Below are 20,998 nucleotides of genomic sequence, written 5' to 3'. Positions count from 1 at the left end.
AAAAGACATTAAAAGATTGTACTTGTTGTTACCCTGTCTGGCGCTCGGCATTAAGGGGCTAAAACAAGGACTGGTCAGCTCGGAGTCAGTATACTGTGTCTGAGTGGGGTATTCATGTTAAACTGCGGCATGGTATCTCAGTGAGCTAGCACTATAAATCAGCATCAGTCCGGACTAGTACAAGCAGCCACACACACACACACGTGCATGCACGTCGCTATATAAGTGCAATAATCTTGGACGCGACGTTAAACCCAATTTCACCTCACCTTCAACACCAGGCTATCTGCTGCCCCAAACTTGAAACTTGTAACAAACAGAAGTCTTCAAAGGCTTAGCAGAAGTGTCATGGAAAATGGCTTAGGTTAACCCCTTTCGACTGACGGATCATTAATCTCTGTTCAGCTTGTCCCCCCCCCACACTGTCTCATGGCTAGCAGTAGTGGTGGAGGAGGGGTGAAAATGTGGGTCGGATGGAAATAAAAAATATTTGATCATTGAACACACCTTGCAACTCAATTCTTTCTAAATTAGCACTATGGAATAATCCATACAGATATCACTATGCATGAAGTTCATGAGAGGAGCACCGTTTGGGTGTGTAGGTGACAATGGGACATAACATTATTTGTACTGACTATTTGGAATGCTAGTTATTTGTTTTATCATTATTATTCATTCACACATTCATCAAACTTTTTTCTTGATAATAGAAGCCCAGAATGAGACCAGCAGTTGACACTATAAGGGAGTGGCGTTTCTTGAGTTGACAGCTAATTCATACACACACATACATATATACAAAAAACACCTGCCTGATAAGAAAAACTGATAACAGCTAGCTACCGATATTCGAAAGACACCACAACGATGTCATCAATTGTATTAATCTGGTGTTGGCTACAGCACACAAAATTGTTTTTAAATCTCCGTAAAATCAGATCTATTACTCCAATACGAAACCTGTCTGACTGAAGAAGAGCCAACCCCTCTATAGCTTGCATCAGGTGACCTTTCACACACTTCACTCAACGAGGTAGAATGGAAAGGAAGATCTGATTTGAATGGGAACTGTTTGAAGTTTCTTGATGTGGGTACTTGCCTGGAATTATACTCCAGTGATCACTAAACTGCCTCACATAGTGTCATCTTGTAGCATGAAAACATATATGCAGCAGAGAGATGACAAAAACACTAACATACACATATATGAAACCTGATGAACTATTTATTCAAGAATAAATACATTCAATACATTATATGGTATATTGTGTGTTGATCAGTGAGATGTTTTAGCAGTTTATGCAACAGTGTTCTGGCCAGTTGAACCATCAGGTGGTCTTCATAACTTGGGGGCTTATTAAATGTGTACAGTAGTCCAAACTCTGCTTAAATAATTCTACAGTGAAGTGATGAAAAAGAACTTGCGGAACTCAGTCTGCCTTGCAGTCCCTGAACCACATTACTTTCCCTTCCACCCAGTCCTTTCTGTAATGCAAAACCTAAGTGAAGCAAGCCACTTACACTTCAGTGTAGTGAGTGTGTGAGTATGGTTTTATGCCGCTTTTAGCAATATTCCAGCAATATCACGGGGGGGACACCAGAAATTGGCTTCACACATTGTACCCATGTTGGGATTCGAACCCGGGTCTTCGGCGTGACGAGCGAACACTTTAACCACAAGGCTACCTGACCGCCCCACTTCAGTGTAGAAACTAACACGGTGTTTGTTTTTCATTTAATAGGGATGATGGGGTAGCCTGGTGGTTAAAGCGTCCACTTTCACGCCGAAGACCCGGGTTCGATTCCCTACATGGGTACAATGTGTGAAGCCCATTTTGGCGTCCCCGCCGTGACATTGCTGGGAAGTTGCTAAAAGAGGCATAAAACAATACTCATTTTTCATGATCTATGGATCAACTGACCAACGTTTCATAACTGGGGACACAGTCCAGCTCTTCAGAACAATATTTATTCTTTTACCGCAATCTGGTGACAAATTTCAGCAACTGAACACAGATGAGGGAGGGATACGTTTCTCTCAGAAATGCTCATTATCATCTTCCATCCTACATACCATGCTTCAACACAACAATATGGTTAGGGCATATACATATTCGGAAAATCAAGTGACATGAAAGGCTTGTAAGAACATTGGAAACTACGCACGACAAAACCATAATAAATAGGCGACATTACATGATATCTAACAATAACTGACTGTGGTACATGTACCTAAAACCGGCATTATGTGGATATATACAAATTACTATCACAATTAAAGTAAACAAGACAACACAAAACAATAACATTTGTGACACAATGATTCCAGTCTATGTTGAAATAATAATTTCTCATTTTGGTGATGTGACAATGAAATACCTGTCTTAAAAACAAATATCATTCATAAAAAACAATTGGCAGTTAGTCGTCAAAGCTGTTGTCATCGCTGTCGTCTCTCTCCGGCGAACTGCCATGGGTCATCTGGTTGATCTTGGTTAGTCTGTTCTTCAGCATCTGCAGATGGTCTTCACTTGGGGGTCGGTTGACCAGAGACGGCATGTCCTCCCCCTCCCCACGCCGCACCGGCCGAAGCTTAATGCCCTTCTTGATCATGCCAAATATGTCTCCCAGTGGATCTGTCAAGGAGACGATGGCTGTGAGTGAATGATGCTATTGACTGGTACAGAGGACATTGTCACTAATCAACACATCTTCCTGAGGCAAGGGAGTTAACTGACTATGAAAGTCCAGTTTCCATCCTGGAATGATGGAGTAATATTTTGGCTGCCCTAACAAGTCTATGCAGAGTCCAATCAAATTTACATAACAGAATCAACATTCAAAGTGATCACCTGATTTGATGCACTTCCCAAAAGTAAAGACCATTTTATCACAATATAGATTTTGACTGGGTGCCGCCATTTTGTTGGAAGAAAATGCAAGTGATCTGAGAGGTGCAATATGATTGGTCACAAGGAGGTCCATAGAAGGGACATAACTCCTAATGGTGACGCTATTATCAAGCCCAGACATTTCAGCCTAGTTCGGCAAGGGTGGAAACTGTACTTTGATAGTCAGTTAACTCCTTTGCCTCGGGAAGATGTAATCAACACCACAAATTCACATCACAACCCAACTATTAGAGTGAGTGTGTTATAGCAGTTCTACACCAACTTGTTGTGGCGAGATTGAGGTAATTACTGCCTTTACTTATATGCTGAACAAAATAAGTTCGGGATCATGAATATGTTTTGGGATATATTTTTGTAGTGAAGACTGAGCACACTTTCATAAAGGTTCCCCAAAACTATTCATAATCCCAACTTTTTTTGTTCCATATATTTCTCACGAAGGCTGGACATGTGAATGAATCCGTAAGAGTTGACAGACTAACATTTAGAGCCAGAAATAAAGTTATGTTATTTTAAAATATACATTTACGAAATGAAAAAATATATAACAAGTGGAGCCAAAAGCAATGCTTAATATCCGATAGCTAAGGCAATCAAGACTTTCTAAATCATTCCAGACTTGAGTTGGATTTATCCTTAAATTTTTAAGTCTTGGTTTGAGGATGGTGATGATATGAAACAGATTTTGTGCATCTGATCCTGTTGAACTGTTACTGACCTGACCGTGGTGTCTCTGGTCTCTCCACCAAAGGCTTTAGCTTATTCTTGCCAGCCAAAAGGGACTGCACTGAGGGGGGTCCCCCCGATGACTGGTCAGACGTATTCTCCTCCGTGGCAGACGACTTCTTCAGTCTGTTCCGTGCTTCCTCCAGGTTACCAAAGGGAGACGACCCCTGCGACCCAGCATCAGCGAGTGGGGGAGGGGCACCTGTCGGGAGCAGGGGTGGGGGTGGGGGTGGGGGCGGGGGCGGAGGCGGTGGGGGGCCACCAGGTGGTGGGGGTGGAGGACCACTTGTAGGTGGATTGCTACTTGGAGGTGGCACCGACATGGTTGTATCGTCTCCTTCCAACATGGATCCTGTTAGAGTCTGGCCATTAACGAAGATTGTGACACCTGAGTCAGTGGTGTCCTTGGCAACCGCGGGCCTCACAAATTTCTTCCTCTCACGGGGTGTTGGTCGAGCAGAGCCTTTATAACTGGCGAGGGAGTTGCCTCCCTTTGACCTTACTTGGAGGGAGGACATATTGTTACCGCATAAAGATCCTTTCCTCTGACTTGGTGGTTGGTATCGTGGTGGCTTGATCGTGGCAGGTGTCGGGTATTTCTGGAAGCAAGTCACAGGTTTGATATTATGGCACTAGAGGAAATAACACTTACACACATTAAGAACACAGGCAAATACTTTCGTCCAGTGGGTGGTCACTATTTTGGTCCGGTGGAGTTCATATATATATGCTGTTAAAGTAGTGGAAAGTATACAGCTTATAAAGGCGTGAAACTCTCGTGCTTCGTGAAACTTCAACATTTCAGCATGCCCTAAACAACAAACTCCTGACTGCACAAACCATACAATCTGTATAAAAATCGTGCAATCTGCTTCAGATGTAAATGGTTGAGTTGGTGGATCTGCATTGTATAGTTCCTGGAACTCAAGCATTTGCTGTGCTCTAAGATAGATAGAGAACTTGTGACACTACATAGTTAATATTCCGATAAAGTACTGGCACTCGTCCTCTATCTATTATGTATATTTAATTGGTATTCATCTGGAAGCATGTCACATGTATTTGATACCTTGGTTACAGTTTTAATTAGAACATGTGGACCCTCTTAATACAATCAGAAATTCTACAAAAATAAAATATTAGTATTTCCTGTTAATCATGTTAATGGAATTAAAAAGTGCTTTTGCTGTACTTATACACCAAGTTGATAAAACAAATAAATTGCTCTGAGCGTCATTAGATAACTAATAATGATAAATTAGAATCATGTTTAGAGTTTTCAATAAATATGTATTCGTGAAAACTATTTTGACTCACGACTTTGTGGGATTTGAGTCTATCAATTGTTTTCTTTCTTTCTTCTTGAATAAAATCTGTCTTTCTGTCTTCTTCATCTTTCCTCTGGTCTCGTTTCTGAAATATTTCCCCCACATTTGAATACAAATACTGACAATAGTCCTCAGTCTAGGAATATTTCCTTTCTTTCTTAATTCAATCATTTCGTGTGAGTTGGCGTTAACACAGAGGTAGACAGTATTCCAGCTAAAACACAATCCGGCAGTTTTAGGATGGAGCAACCAAAGTAATGCAGTTACCAAATGAAACCCAAGAGAATGTTTCACAGGCATGAGGCACATAAGACTCAGTGAACCAGAAGGTTCAGTATGCCAGAAGAGACACGTCAGTCCACCAAAAGACTCACCGTGTACAAGAAGACTCACAACTCCACACAAGACTAACCGCATGCCAAAAGACTCACGGTCTGCCGAAAAAAATGAGTGAGTCTTTTGGTGGACTGACGTGTCTACAGGACGGACCGGGGACTCACTATCTACAGGATGGACAGGTGACTCACTATCTACAGGATGGACAGGTGACTCACTATCTACAGGATGGACAGGTGACTCACTATCTACAGGATGGACAGACCCCTACAGGATGGACAGGTGACACACTATCTACAGGATGGACCAGTGACTCACTATCTACAGGATGGACAGGTGACTCACTATCTACAGGATGGACAGACCCCTACAGGATGGACAGGTGACTCACTATCTACAGGATGGACAGACCCCTACAGGATGGACAGGTGACTCACTATCTACAGGATGGACAGACCCCTACAGGATGGACAGGTGACTCACTATCTACAGGATGGACAGACCCCTACAGGATGGACAGGTGACTCACTATCTACAGGATGGACAGGTGACTCACTATCTACAGGATGGACAGACCCCTACAGGACGGACAGGTGACTCACTATCTACAGGACGGACCGGTGACTCACTATCTACAGGATGGACAGACCCCTACAGGATGGACAGGTGACTCACTATCTACAGGATGGACAGGTGACTCACTATCTACAGGATGGACAGACCCCTACAGGATGGACAGGTGACTCACTATCTACAGGATGGACAGGTGACTCACTATCTACAGGATGGACAGACCCCTACAGGATGGACAGGTGACTCACTATCTACAGGATGGACAGACCCCTACAGGATGGACAGGTGACTCACTATCTACAGGATGGACAGGTGACTCACTATCTACAGGACAGACAGGTGACTCACTATCTACAGGATGGACAGGTGACTCACTATCTACAGGATGGACAGACCCCTACAGGATGGACAGGTGACTCACTATCTACAGGATGGACAGGTGACTCACTATCTACAGGATGGACAGGTGACTCACTATCTACAGGACAGACAGGTGACTCACTATCTACAGGATGGACAGGTGACTCACTATCTACAGGACAGACAGGTGACTCACTATCTACAGGATGGACAGGTGACTCACTATCTACAGGATGGACAGACCCCTACAGGATGGACAGGTGACTCACTATCTACAGGATAGACAGGTGACTCACTATTTACAGGATGGACAGACCCCTACAGGATAGACAGGTGACTCACTATCTACAAGATGGACAGGTGACACACTATCTCCAGGATGGACAGGCCCATACAGGACGGACAGGCCCCTACAGGATGGACAGGTGAGTCACTATCTACAGGACGGACAGGCCCCTACAGGATAGACAGGTGACTCACTATCTACAGGACAGACAGGTGACTCACTATCTACAGGATGGACAGGTGACTCACTATCAACAGGATAGACAGGTGACTCACTACCTACAGGACGGACAGGTGACTAACTATCTACAGGATAGACAGGTGACTCACTATCTACAGGACAGACAGGTGACACACTATCTACAGGACGGACAGGTGACTCACTATCTACAGGATAGACAGGTGACTCACTACCTACAGGACGGACAGGTGACTAACTATCTACAGGATGGACAGGCCCCTACAGGATGGACAGGTGACTCACTATCTACAGGATGGACAGACCCCTACAGGATGGACAGGTGACTCACTATCTACAGGATGGACAGACCCCTACAGGACGGACAGGTCCCTACAGGATAGACAGGTGAGTCACTATCTACAGGATGGACAGACCCCTACAGGATGGACAGGTGACTCACTATCTACAGGACAGACAGGTGACTAACTATCTACAGGATGGAAAGGCCCCTACAGGACGGACCTGTCCCTACAGGATAGACAGGTGAGTCACTATCTACAGGATGGACAGGCCCCTACAGGAAGGACTGGCCCCTACAGGATAGACAGGTGACTCACTATCTACATGACAGACAGGAGACACACTATCTCCAGGATGGACAGGTGACTTACTATCTACAGGACGGACAGGCCCCTACAGGATGGACAGGGGACTCACTATCTCCAGGACGGACAGATGACTTACTATCTACAGGACGGACAGGCCCCTACAGGATGGACAGGGGACTCACTATCTCCAGGACGAACAGGTGACTTACTATCTACAGGATGGACAGGCCCCTACAGGATGGACAGGGGACTCACTATCTCCAGGACGGACAGGGGACTCACTATCTCCAGGATGGACAGGTGACTTACTATCTACAGGACGGACAGGCCCCTACAGGATGGACAGGTGACTCACTATCTCCAGGACAGACAGGTGACTCACTATCTACAGGACGGACAGGCCCCTACAGGATGGACAGGTGACTCACTATCTCCAGGATGGACAGGTGACTCACTATCTCCAGGACGGACAGGTGACTTACTATCTACAGGACGGACAGGCCCCTACAGGATGGACAGGTGACTCACTATCTCCAGGACGGACAGGTGACTTACTATCTACAGGACGGACAGGCCCCTACAGGATGGACAGGTGACTCACTATCTCCAGGACGGACAGGTGACTTACTATCTACAGGACGGACAGGCCCCTACAGGATGGACAGGTGACTCACTATCTCCAGGACGGACAGGTGACTTACTATCTACAGGACGGACAGGCCCCTACAGGATGGACAGGTGACTCACTATCTCCAGGACAGACAGGTGACTCACTATCTCCAGGACGGACAGGTGACTTACTATCTACAGGCCGGACAGGCCCCTACAGGATGGACAGGGGACTCACTATCTCCAGGACGAACAGGTGACTTACTATCTACAGGATGTACAGGCCCCTACAGGACGGACAGGTGACTTACTATCTACAGGACGGACAGGTGACTCACTATCTACAGGGTCGACATTTGACTCACCATCTGTGGTCCATGGTGGTGCTTGAGTTTGTCCACTGTCTCCTTCTGGTGATTCAACTTCTTGTTCCTCTGGGCCTCCACTGCTGCCTGCAACACCAGTTCAGATCAGTGTAAGAAATAACATTTGCCTCTATGCCTTTGAAGAACTATTTGTTCTGATGGACTAGCAACCTCAGTAATTGGTCAAGGATGTTTCTAGATAGTAGTTAGTTGCTTTGCAGAAGGATGTCAGACATCATCATCATCATCATCGTCGCCCTCTGGGACTAGACTAACACATAGTCTATGAAAGCTTTTATTACAAAATACATTTCTCTCTTCTAAAATGAAAACAAATAATTTTCCTGATGCTGACTAAAATACCAGTCACTATTTCAACTGCTCCTCTCCCCAAGATGACAGAGCTGTGGAACAGAGCCGGATAGAACTGGCTAGATTTTCTTTTTACATAAATCTAGTTTTGTTTTCATAAAATACATCTATTCAACAGTCATCGTGCAGGACTACCTTGGGGACTGAACAAGCACACCTAACTTACAACCAAAAGGTCTCTCCAAACCTCACAGTCCAAGCCCTACCCTAGTGTGATATGAAACATGCTTCATCCACCTACAGCAAATTCTCCTAGAAATATCATGGAAACAAATAAAAAACATTTCTGAGGATAAGTAATGAATATTACATCTGTTGTATTATATTTGGAAGGAACTTGCAAGAACTACTGTGTGGCTGAACCCAATATTGCCAGGGTGACAATGACCTTGCCAGGATGACATTTCCAGGATGACATTTCCAGGTGACAATGACATTGCCAGGATGACATTTCCAGGTGACAATGACATTGCCAGGATGTACTCAGTGTCACAAGCAACATGCAACACATGGGTGCAGTAACAATGCTTCACCTTCCGTCTACGTAGGTTTGTCCTGCGTTTCTGTATGTCCGCCCTTTTTGCCTTCAGTTGCAGTATGGAGGGATCAATCTTTCCGTGGATTGTCTCTTCCATGATGTCCTCGGGGCTGTACAGGGAGGGGTCGATGAGGCTCGCGTCCTCCACCGCGTCGTAAAACACCTGCTCCTGCTCAGCAGCTGAGGCACAGAGATGATGTAACAAGTAGAACATTAGGAGAACTATTGTATTTATCAAATGTGCAAGAGATGAAAACCTACTTTAGGATAAAAAATATTCTGCATAATTATGTTATTGCTCTTACTACTGGTCCTTTTACCTGCAATCTGACGAGTCCTTGCAGCCATCTGCGTCATAAGGAGAGCCTCCTCCTCCTCCAGGACCTGCATCTGGATGCTGAACACCTTCTCCTGCCACTCCATCACCTGCCGCTCCAGCCGTTCCACCTGCTGCAGCGCCCGCGGCGACTCCTCCACACTCGCAATCTGACAACACAGACAGGCAAGCTGACAATACAGACTCACAATCTGACAATACAGACTCGCAATCGGACAATACAGACTCGCAATCTGACAATACAGACTCGCAATCTGACAATACAGACAGGCGATCTGACAATACAGACAGGCAATCTGACAATTCAGACAGGCGATCTGACAATACAGACAGGCAATCTCACAATATAGACAGGCAATCTGACAATACAGACAGGCAATCTAACAATAAATACAGGCAATCTGACAATACAGACAGGCGATCTGACAATACAGACAGGCAAGCTGACAATACAGACAGGCAATCTGACAATACAGACAGGCGATCTGACAATACACACAGGCGATCTGACAATACACACAGGCAATCTGACAATACAGACAGGCAATTTAACAATACATACAGGCAATCTGACAATACAGACAGGCAATCTGACAATACACACAGGCAATCTCACAATACAGACAGGCAATCTGACAATACATACAGGCAATCTGACAATACAGACAGGCAAGCTGACAATACAGACAGACAAGCTGACAATACAGACAGGCAATTTAACAATACATACAGGCAATCTGACAATACAGACAGGCAATCTGACAATACAGACAGGCGATCTGACAATACACACAGGCGATCTGACAATACACACAGGCAATCTGACAATACAGACAGGCAATTTAACAATACATACAGGCAATCTGACAATACACACAGGCAATCTCACAATACACACAGGCAATCTGACAATACAGACAGGCAATCTGACAATACATACAGGCAATCTGACAATACAGACAGGCAAGCTGACAATACAGACAGACAAGCTGACAATACAGACAGGCGATCTGACAATACAGACAGGCAATCTGACAATACAGACAGGCGATCTGACAATAAAGACCGGCAATCTGACAATACAGACAGGCAAGCTGACAATACAGACAGACAAGCTGACAATACAGACAGGCGATCTGACAATACAGACAGGCAATCTGACAATACAGACAGGCGATCTGACAATAAAGACCGGCAATCTGACAATACAGACAGGCAATCTGACAATACACACAGGCAATCTCACAATACAGACAGGCAATCTGACAATACATACAGGCAATCTGACAATACAGACAGGCAATCTGACAATACAGACAGGCAATCTGACAATACATACAGGCAATCTGACAATACAGACAGGCAAGCTGACAATACAGACAGACAAGCTGACAATACAGACAGGCGATCTGACAATACAGACAGGCAATCTGACAATACAGACAGGCGATCTGACAATAAAGACCGGCAATCTGACAATACAGACAGGCAATCTGACAATACAGACAGGCAATCTGACAATACAGACAGACAATCTGACAATACAGACTCACAATCTGACAAAACAGACAACAAGTACTAACACAGAGGGCTGTAGAACCAATTTGGAGTTCGCTTTCTATCTCAGTTCACAATGCTACTGATACTATTATTGCCAGTTTTATCCATGTGGTGACAACAGATGTAGTCTGGTCATTTTGGTCGAAATAAATGGCCAACCTCAAGAAAATTGCAACAGAATTAATTCATACTTTATGTTATTTGGTAGCATGTCAGCTTTCAGGGGAAAAAAGTCTACCAAAATCAACTCATGGGAATGACCTTTCTCAAGGTCACAAGATATAGGCCTATATAATTCGTATTTTCGTATTCTTGGATATTTGTAGGAAGGAAGAGATTCAAATTTATTGTAGTTTTCTTTCTAATATAACTAAATTAAAGAACAATCTGGGTAGACAACTTTTATTTACTTTATAAAAAATATTACAGGGACAATTTAATTCATTATAATAGTTCAAGGTCAAATAGAGGACATATATGAAGAGTGGCCGAGAAGTTAAATGTTGCCATAGATTTTCAAATATTGGAATGAAGTCATACATATTATATTCAAATGTAAGAAAATCACATTCATATATCATTTTAAGAACTTGATGTACTAATCGTAAAAGAAATCACCTAATTGTGTGTGTGTGTGTGGGGGGGGGGGGGGCAGTCATACATAGCCATTAATAATTGTAGCCAGTGACAGTCTGAGGTAACAATGAGCAAGCTTCCAGGCCTCCGACTGAAATATTTGCTATTTTATGTTATTTGGATGCAAGTTTTGACGTTTATATAATTCCAAATACAATGGATGATTTTGATAAGTCAAGTGTCCTTCAATACAAGTTTTACGATTTCGTACAAGTAATACTATTTTGTCCGTAGAAAACGGGTCGTGGCAGAATGTTCCTTGGATGGAGACTCTGCCCGAATTGTGACTCGAGTACAAGGGGAAATGAATATCATATGTTCCAGTATACTTGTTTTAGATTTGAAAGAGATTATTACCGAACTATCGTCGTATAAATCCCAACTTTTATAAACTCCGATGCTTATTCACAACAACTGATAGTTGAACACTCATTCGTTTAAGTAAGTATATTGGTTGCATATTTCAGAAGTTAAATTTTGTTGTTGTTGTATAATGCCGCACTCAGCAATATTGCAGCTATATGATGGCGACCAGTAAATAATCGAGTCTGGACCAGACAATCCAGTGATTGACATCATGAGCAGCGATCCACGCAATTGGGATCGATGACATGCATCAACCAAGTCAGCGAGTCTGACCACCCGATCCTGTTAGTAGTCGCCTTTAACGACAAGCACAGTCGCCTTTTACGGTAAGTATATATGATACTGTGATTTTGTTGTGCTAGATGTAGATAATATAACGTAGCTGTAGTTTTGAAAGATAATCCAGTAATAAAACACTTACAGAACAATAATCATCTTTAATGTCAATTATATCATGTATGCTATTTCTCATATCACTTTAATACATTGTAATTTGTATGTGTATCATGTTTGGGAGAGGCATTCAGGTAAGTAAAATTTGCTTGTTTGCCAATCCCTCCACTTTATTGAAATAAATATGTTAATATCATAAAGAACTGGAACTTGGTAACGCATGGGTTGTTGGCCGACTATAGTCTATTCTGGGGAAAGGGGCCCCGGCGAAACTCATGTCAGCCGGTTATCTATTACTGTCGCTGATACGCTGAGTGAACACAGGCTATACTGACTATAGATTCATTTATTTTAGTGAGCGAATCTATTCAATTTGAGTATAAGTACAAGATAATCATAGACTATTGCATAGCATAGCAATATGGCAATCGCTCAAGTGAGTGAGTGAGTGAGTGAGTGAGTATGGTTTTACGCCGCTTTTAGCAATATTCCAGTTATATCAAGGCGGGGGACACCTGAGTGAGTGAGTTGGGTTGACGCCGCTTTTGACATTATTCAAGTTATATCACGGTGTGTCAGCTTAATGCGGAAGGAAAGCCTGAAGTGATGCAGGTCTTAGACAGTTACCTCTTCGGTGAAACCCACGAGCACGGGTATGGTGCTGACAAACCTAGAAACGTAATCGGGGCGAACCGGGATTCGAACCCACAATCATAGGTTTCTGGGGTGCCCAAGGGACGCAACTCTGCACAGCGAATCGCGGCGCCTCAGACGATTGGGCCACACGTGCCCCCGAGAGCAATCTCATTAAAATCAGATCTTAGTTCTCGCTGCCGCTAAAAAAAGATCTGTAGCTAAACAAAGATCTGAGGACATCCCATTACGAATCACGTTTGACCGACCAATGAAATGACTGACAAGAAATCGACATTAGCCAATCAGAAGGCAGCTTTCTCGAGCTTTACGACACTTGTTTCAAACTGGCGACTCCGCTTCAAAACATATTTTGACGTATTCTCGATTAGAAAAATTAAAACTGATGAGAAGAACACTCTGGAATGGCTTATAGATGGCCTAGATTGTATGGATATAATCATAAAACCCGTAACTGTCGTTCGGAATACCCCGTGTCAAATATTTCGTGGTTGCATGATTAGAAAACACGTTCCGACTGTCATTTTCATGATCTGGTAAGCGCTCTGATTGGTCGGATGAAAGGTCGTTCTGACGCGACCCTTAATGGGATGTCCTCAGATCTTTGTTTGGCGGTAGCGAGTACAAAGATTTGATTTTAATGAGATTGCCCCGAGGGACACCAGAAATGGGCTTCATGCATTGCACCCATGTGGGGAATCGAACCTGGGCCTTCGGCGAATAAACACACAAGTGCCTCGCTGTATTCCAAACAATCTTTGGGGACAGTATTTGGTCTACTCCTGCTACAAATTTAGTTTCAAGTCAAGAAACGGAGACAGAATCCACTGGCGCTGTTGTCTGAGATCATGCCGTTCCAGAATGGTAGCAGTAATTCTGAAAGAAGAGAAATGTCTTATAGCATCGTGCCAAAAGAGAGTTAAGTTGTTTAAATTCCTATATATTTCAAGTAATTACATCTGCATTTGCTGAATTTTCCTGGTTCCGTTTTTCACCAATTTCCCAAACAAACAAAAAGTTACAAGCCGGTTAAAAGAGTTAATTTTGTGACTTTAAACAGTAAAACAAATGCACTCAAGACAAGAAATGTCAATATCGGGTGTTTTAGAAATAGGTAACTTATTCCGATATCAATATTGTCAAGATTGGTTGTAAAATGTAATGAATTTAATGAATTGCAAATTACGTACGCATTACGCAAATGATTATACATCATGTCACTCATGGGCTTCCATACATTTTTTATTTTATCAAGGAGGGTCCACTTTTCGATATAATTTTTCACATAATTATGTTTCTAATAATTGTAACAATGTTGGATGAATTTATAAAAGACAGGAATTTGGTTATTGGTCGTGTTTAGCACACATGTTATCTGCTGGTGCGGCCGTAGTTACATAGCAGACGACGCTACACAATTTATGGTTGATGGGCATGTTAGAAGTATATTGGAAGCCAACTGCTATTATTTTCATCATTATTAATTACATTTTTAAATAAATGTGTATTTGTCAACTTACCATGAAATAATACGGCTCTGTTATCGTTGTTTTTTTCTAAATATTTTCCAAGGCACCAGCAGGATCACTACGAATTATCTCCCTTTGCGAGCTCTTTCTTGATGTACGGCGGCCCGTAGATGCCATATTCTCCTCGTTGGTTTTTATCTTTTTTGATGCGGGAATTAACCATTTTCCCGAAGGTTGATTTTGGTAGACTTTTTAATACAAACTCAAATACATTCAATTAAAAGGAAACAGTCGTAAAATATTCTGTTGAGGTTAAATTACAGAATGACCAGACTAATGTTGCTGTGAGTGAATGTCATGATGACCCACAATCAGCCACAGAGCCTGACCACAACACGTATGTCACCAGTCGACTCTCACGACAAGCATAAGTTCCTGGGGACCATGTAGTTGCCCCAGGGGATGTTGAGGATGAGGCAGCAGCGAGGACTCACCTGTTCCTTCACCTGGTCTCGCTCCTGCACCATCTGCTTCCTCCTGTTCTGCAACAGCTGCAGCTTCTCCAGCGAGAAATCCTCCTGAACCCTGCGCAACACAGACTACACATCAAGCCACACAGCCTGCTATTTCTCTGATACTACTCACCAGACAACTATTTGTTGGACCTTCAAATCTCAACACAATTTCTACAATGATACAACTATTTGTTGAACCTTCAAAACTCAACACAATTTCTACAATGATACAACTATTTGTTGAACCTTCAAATCTCAACACAATTTCTACAATGATACAACTATTTGTTGAACCTTCAAAACTCAACTCAATTTCTACAATGATACAACTATTTGTTGAACCTTCAAAACTCAACACAATTTCTACAATGATACAACTATTTGTTGAACCTTCAAAACTCAACACAATTACGTCAATGTTATGACTACACTGTATTTGTTGATACTTCAAAACTCAACACAATTTCTACAATGTTATGACTATTTGTTGAACCTTCAAAACTCAACACAATTACGTCAATGTTATGACTACACTGTATTTGTTGATACTTCAAAACTCAACACAATTTCTACAATGATACAACTATTTGTTGAACCTTCAAAACTCAACACAATTTCTTCAATGTTATGACTACACTGTATTTGTTGATACTTCAAAACTCAACACAATTTCTACAATGTTATGACTATTTGTTGAACATTCAAAACTCAACACAATTTCTACAATGATACAACTATTTGTTGAACCTTCAAAACTCAACACAATTTCTTCAATGTTATGACTACACTGTATTTGTTGATACTTCAAAACTCAACACAATTTCTACAATGTTATGACTATTTGTTGAACATTCAAAACTCAACACAATTTCTATAATGATACCACTACTCAACACAATTTCTACAATGTTATGACTATTTGTTGATACGTTTACGAAGTTCAGTTTTCATCTGCTGGACAAATCAAACAGAACTAAGCTTACCACTTTCACCTGATTAAGAACTGTTCATTTATGTAATTGTAGTCCTGACTTACCTCAAAAGTCTTTCAGCTCCAATCAAATCAAAGGAACTTTTTCCAAACTGCTTTTTATCACTGTTCATTGATGATACCACATCTAAAACAAAAGAACACACAAAACTAATGCATATGTGCCAGGGCGTAGAGTCATCCCACAGATGACATCCTCACCTTGTCAGCTTGCTGACGGGGTTAACCTCTTTGGTCATGTGGACAAGACTTCTGATCAGAAGGTCCGTGGTTGATGGGATTCAGAAATTTTATGGCCGCTACACAAACAATTTTGAAACACCAATGCATTTAATTTCCAAAAAAATCAAATCATATTATGTCTCTACAGGAACCTGTCATGCTAATCTTACTCTGTCCTGCCTGTTTTTTATTGTTAACTGTCGAAGCATTGTACTGATGAACTGTTACACAAAACTGTTACAACACCAACCTGCATATATTTTGCTTGTTCTCTCATAATATTTGATATAGATTTCCTGAATTGTGCTCAGTGCTTGTTCATAATGTCCTTGCCATTCACTGAACATCTGAGCGTACTCTCTCTTGACCCGATCACCGATGTTGACATTCTGCAGCTGCATCCGAGCCTCCTTGACCTTGGTGAGTGCAGCTTCTCGAAGGTCAAGGAATGGCTGCAGTTGATAGTTGTACAGCTCAGCCAGATGGATGTTAAGTTTGAATATCGCTTCATCTTCAAGTTCGTAAACCATCTTCATCTCTATCATTGTCACACATTGTTGACGCTCAAACTGTAAATTCTTCAGCTCTTCTTCAGCATTTCGCACAAGCTCGTCGTAACCTTGACGACGGAACTCACTAATGTTTTCGAAATAATCGTCCGCATTCTGCTCTTCAAATAATGTTGACATCAGAAGCTTTTCTTTACAAGTTTCCAAGGCGACAGCAAGATACTCTTCTAGCTGGACACAGAGCTTGTCAATGTTTTCAGGGGTTTCCTGATAATACACGTAGGCCCACAACCCTTGAGGAATTTCAGGTAGTTCCGGAAGAAAGGAACATAATGAAGGATGGACTAAACAGAAAAGTTCATGGATTCCTTTCAGTTCCTGGAAAGTAAACAATCCAGACCGACTCTTACAGTCTTCCGTATCCCTAGCAACACGGCTCCGAAGTCGACACGATATAGCCACCTTTTTCTCTACATCATTCCATGCCACAAGGAATGTCATACGAGGGGGGAGCAGGTGGTCTGCGAATGGACTCTCCTTGATAGCCACCCACCCCTCCAGCGAGTCCAGCTGGTCACATTCCATCCTCCCCTGCTGTTGCCTACGCTCTACCCAGCGGACCCTGCAAACAGAACAGTGTGAGTGAGTGAGTGAGTGAGTGAGTGGGTGGATGGGTGGATGGGATTTAGTTGGTTGGTTGGTTGGTTAGGTGATTGGTTGTTGTTTAATGCTGCACTCAGCTACATGACGGGGGTCTGTAAATAATCGAGTCTGGACCAGACAAACCAGTGATTGACATCATGAGCATCGATCTATGCAATTGGGGATAGAGTGTTCACTTTTTAATGCTAACCAAATCCATCTTCTTCACAGCAACATTCACGACACCTCAGGCTGGGCAAACCAGTGTGACCAACATCCCACAATTCCAGAGTGTAATGACACCCAATCAGCAGTCTCAGAACCTGACCAACCAAACCCAAATTTTGTTGCCATTTATGTAATAGTGCTAGCCTGCTGAGGTACCATATGCCACAGTCTTCACATGAATAGCCCATTCACATGATTCAGACACAGCTACAGACTCTTGAGTTGACAACTTTTAAAATATTTTTTTGGGTATGACACGCTGAAGATCGAAGTCAAACATTTGCTGTGGGGCCAGAAACATGCACGTCTTTGATCCACTGGACACAGAGACGTTTATACATATGTAGCTAATTGTTTCTTGATGTGTGACTTATTATAAATAATATATATACCATACCTATCGGGGTAATACTAACAAAACATGTACATATAAATATATATGTAAATACCTCGAATGTTCTGCTTCCTCCATTCCTTACTAAGTAAACCTATCAGCTGTATTCGCTTCAGGATACCACCTAAACAATATCACACGTCTGAACTGACATGGGCTAAACATGCAAAATATCAACATCTCCCGTGTCAGAGGTCGCCTCGTGAACGTGAATATGACTCATATACAAATATAAAAGATCAATGCCGTGTGGGATTTCCATTTGTCAAATTTAACTCCGTGGGTCTTCTGGGTTATTACGTCATTATAGTTACGGGACACTGATAACAGCTGACATCAAAAGAATATTTCACCATAAATCAATAAATCAGTCCGTCCAACAAATTTATATACCATTTGCATTATATGATAATAGTGCCAGTGAATTAATAACGAATATATACCTTGGATGAACACATGAAAACAAAGACAGTTGATTTCCTCTACTTAACTCCGCGCATCGTTTACTTTCTTGCTGAATGTTTCCTGTCTGCAATGCGCTGCAAGGAGCTGATCTAATAATAGTTATTACGTCTTGTCGAAAAACCAAACAATAATTGCGTTAAAAATATGCCTTCTTCGAAGGTGTGTTTTTACCTATACTTAAAAGAAGTCTTTGGGAGTTTTAATCGCTACCTTTCGATCAGTGTGAAATAATTGCACCGAAGCTAAAACCCTCACGACATTGATGTAAACATCACATGACAAATGTATGGATACCTGCTTTGCTAAAATTGATTAATGTGAGGATCACCGCTAAGCTTCACACTTAAGTCACTGAAAACGCACACACACACAGTCTTGTCCAGACTCGATTGATTACAGACCGCCGTCATGTATAGCTGGAGTATTGCTGAGCGCGGCGTTAACAACAAACCAACCGACCCGTGAAGATCCGAGGTAGAATAGGTCTTCAGAAACCCATGCTTGCCGTAAAAGGCGACTTTGCTTGTCGTAAAAGGCGACTAACGGGATCGGGTGGTCAGGCTCGCTGACTTGGTTGATGCATGTCATCGATCCCAATTGCGTGGATCGATGTTCATGATGTCAATCACTGGATTGTCTGGTCCAGACTCGATTATTTACAGACCGCCGTCATATAGCTGGAATATTGCTGAGTGCGGCGTAAAACAACAAATCAAACCAACCATTAAGCAAAATCAGCGACACCAGTGACACCCTCAACCTCTCCTGGAATTTAATTTACTTTTTGGATTACATTAATTAACGTGATTGACTTGCTAGGGGTGGGGTGTGTTGCGGTGGGGTTACGCGTTCGCTCACCCATGTTCGATTACCAACATGGGTACAATGTGTGAAGCCCATTTCAAGTGTCCCCCGCCGTGATATTGATGGAATATTGTTAAAAGCCGCGTAAAACCATACTCCCTCACTCACTCACTAAGCTCAGTGGTGTGATCTGACAGGTGCTGTACCAGGAGTCGGTGTCAGTAAGTACGAGGTCAAGGTTAGAGATGCTGAAACGGGCCCTATATTTACGTCTGATGACGGAATAAAGATACATAGAGCATGTGAGAAGTCAGGGCAAAATGAAGCTGATCGAACCATTTCCGCTTCTTGAACAATGCAAGTAATTTGAAAACTTAAATGATGAGGACGTATCAGCTCCGTCAATTAAATGTTTGATAGGCATTACTTAGAAGTTGATGGATGACAAAGTAGACACAATTTATGGATAACAACTTCTTTAATACAGTAAAATGCGACGTTTCGGTATAGATCCTTATACCGTTGCCAAGCAACATGCTGATATGTCAGCCAACATTAGAGGAATCCTTCTCCTTCTTTTCTAACAGAGGTAATCTTATGAAGTATTACCCTTTAGCATCAGAGTCACAATGACAGGCAACCCACACGCTATGTTGACATTAAAAAAATGTGCACCTTTTTGCACTGTGAATCAGATAAGCTCTATATTGAGGATGATAAGACATTTTGTAGGCCAGTGTTTGGGTTTTGTTCGTACACACAGACACACACGCGCGCACACACACGTCCATACGCACGCCCTCACGCACGCACACACACACACACGCAAACACTGAGACACACCCACACGCACGCACACACATACCAAAAAGCCCACATACAAGCACGCAAGGACATACACACATACGCACGCACGCGCAACCTAATCCCTGATCCTATTTATGTCGAATGAAAAATACAACCGTTTGTTGTATTGGGGACATGCCAACACGTCGAGACGTAAGAATGCAATACCAATGTACACTGTGACAGGGGTGTGGGTTAAGGCCGTCTACACTTACGTAGACATGCAATATGTCAGAAACAAACTTGGACCCCTTTCCTGTCTTACGGATTTAGGGGCGGTCGGGTAGCCTAGTGGTTAAAGCGTTCGCTCGTCACGCCGAAGACCCGGGTTCGATTCCCGACATGGGTACAATGTGTGAAGCCCATTTGTGGTGTCCCCCGCCGTGATATTGCTGGAATATTGCTAAAAGCGGCGTAAAACCATACTCACTCACTCACTCACTCACTCACTCTTACGGATTTGTGTTCCATTGATATCAGCCTCTCGATTACTGTTCATGACAACTACATTCTTGAACTACAGTTATACGCAGTCGGTTATAACGAACACGCTTATAACGAACTGACGGATATAACGAACTTACTTTTTGGTCCCGACTACTTTCTGTAGTCATGCTGTTTATGTACTTATAACGTGATTGAGTGAGTATTGTTTTACGCCGCTTTTAGCAATATTCCAGCAATATCACAGCGGGGGACACCTACTTATAACGAACTACGGTTATATCGAACTAAAATTAGTAGTCCCTTTGAGTTCGTTATAACCGTAGT

General features: G+C 42.5%; 1 protein-coding gene across 2 annotated transcripts; it reads right to left on the bottom strand.

The window, feature by feature from the left end:
- Positions 1-1,210: 1,210 nt before the first annotated feature.
- LOC124134217 (junction-mediating and -regulatory protein-like) lies at positions 1,211-18,685 on the bottom strand. Of its 2 annotated transcripts, none has more exons than XM_048403108.1 (10): positions 18,556-18,685; positions 16,590-17,470; positions 16,163-16,244; positions 15,106-15,196; positions 9,517-9,682; positions 9,192-9,376; positions 8,287-8,373; positions 4,959-5,054; positions 3,634-4,240; positions 1,211-2,639 (listed from the first exon to the last, which is right to left on the bottom strand). In XM_048403108.1, exons 2-10 carry the CDS (start codon positions 17,431-17,433, stop codon positions 2,425-2,427), a joined length of 2,373 nt encoding a protein of 790 aa, XP_048259065.1. In that variant the 5' UTR covers positions 17,434-17,470; positions 18,556-18,685; the 3' UTR covers positions 1,211-2,424. The 2 variants fall into 2 exon arrangements, with proteins under 2 accessions (XP_048259065.1, XP_046354891.2); XM_046498935.2 differs by lacking the exon at positions 18,556-18,685 and adding an exon at positions 18,168-18,423.
- Positions 18,686-20,998: the final 2,313 nt, after the last annotated feature.

This window comes from Haliotis rufescens, unplaced genomic scaffold (assembly GCF_023055435.1).
Source record: "Haliotis rufescens isolate VD_foot unplaced genomic scaffold, xgHalRufe1.0.p SCAF_1, whole genome shotgun sequence".
NCBI lineage: Eukaryota > Metazoa > Mollusca > Gastropoda > Lepetellida > Haliotidae > Haliotis > Haliotis rufescens.
Note: the sequence above shows the minus strand (reverse complement) of the source record. Positions and strands in the feature narration are given on the sequence as shown.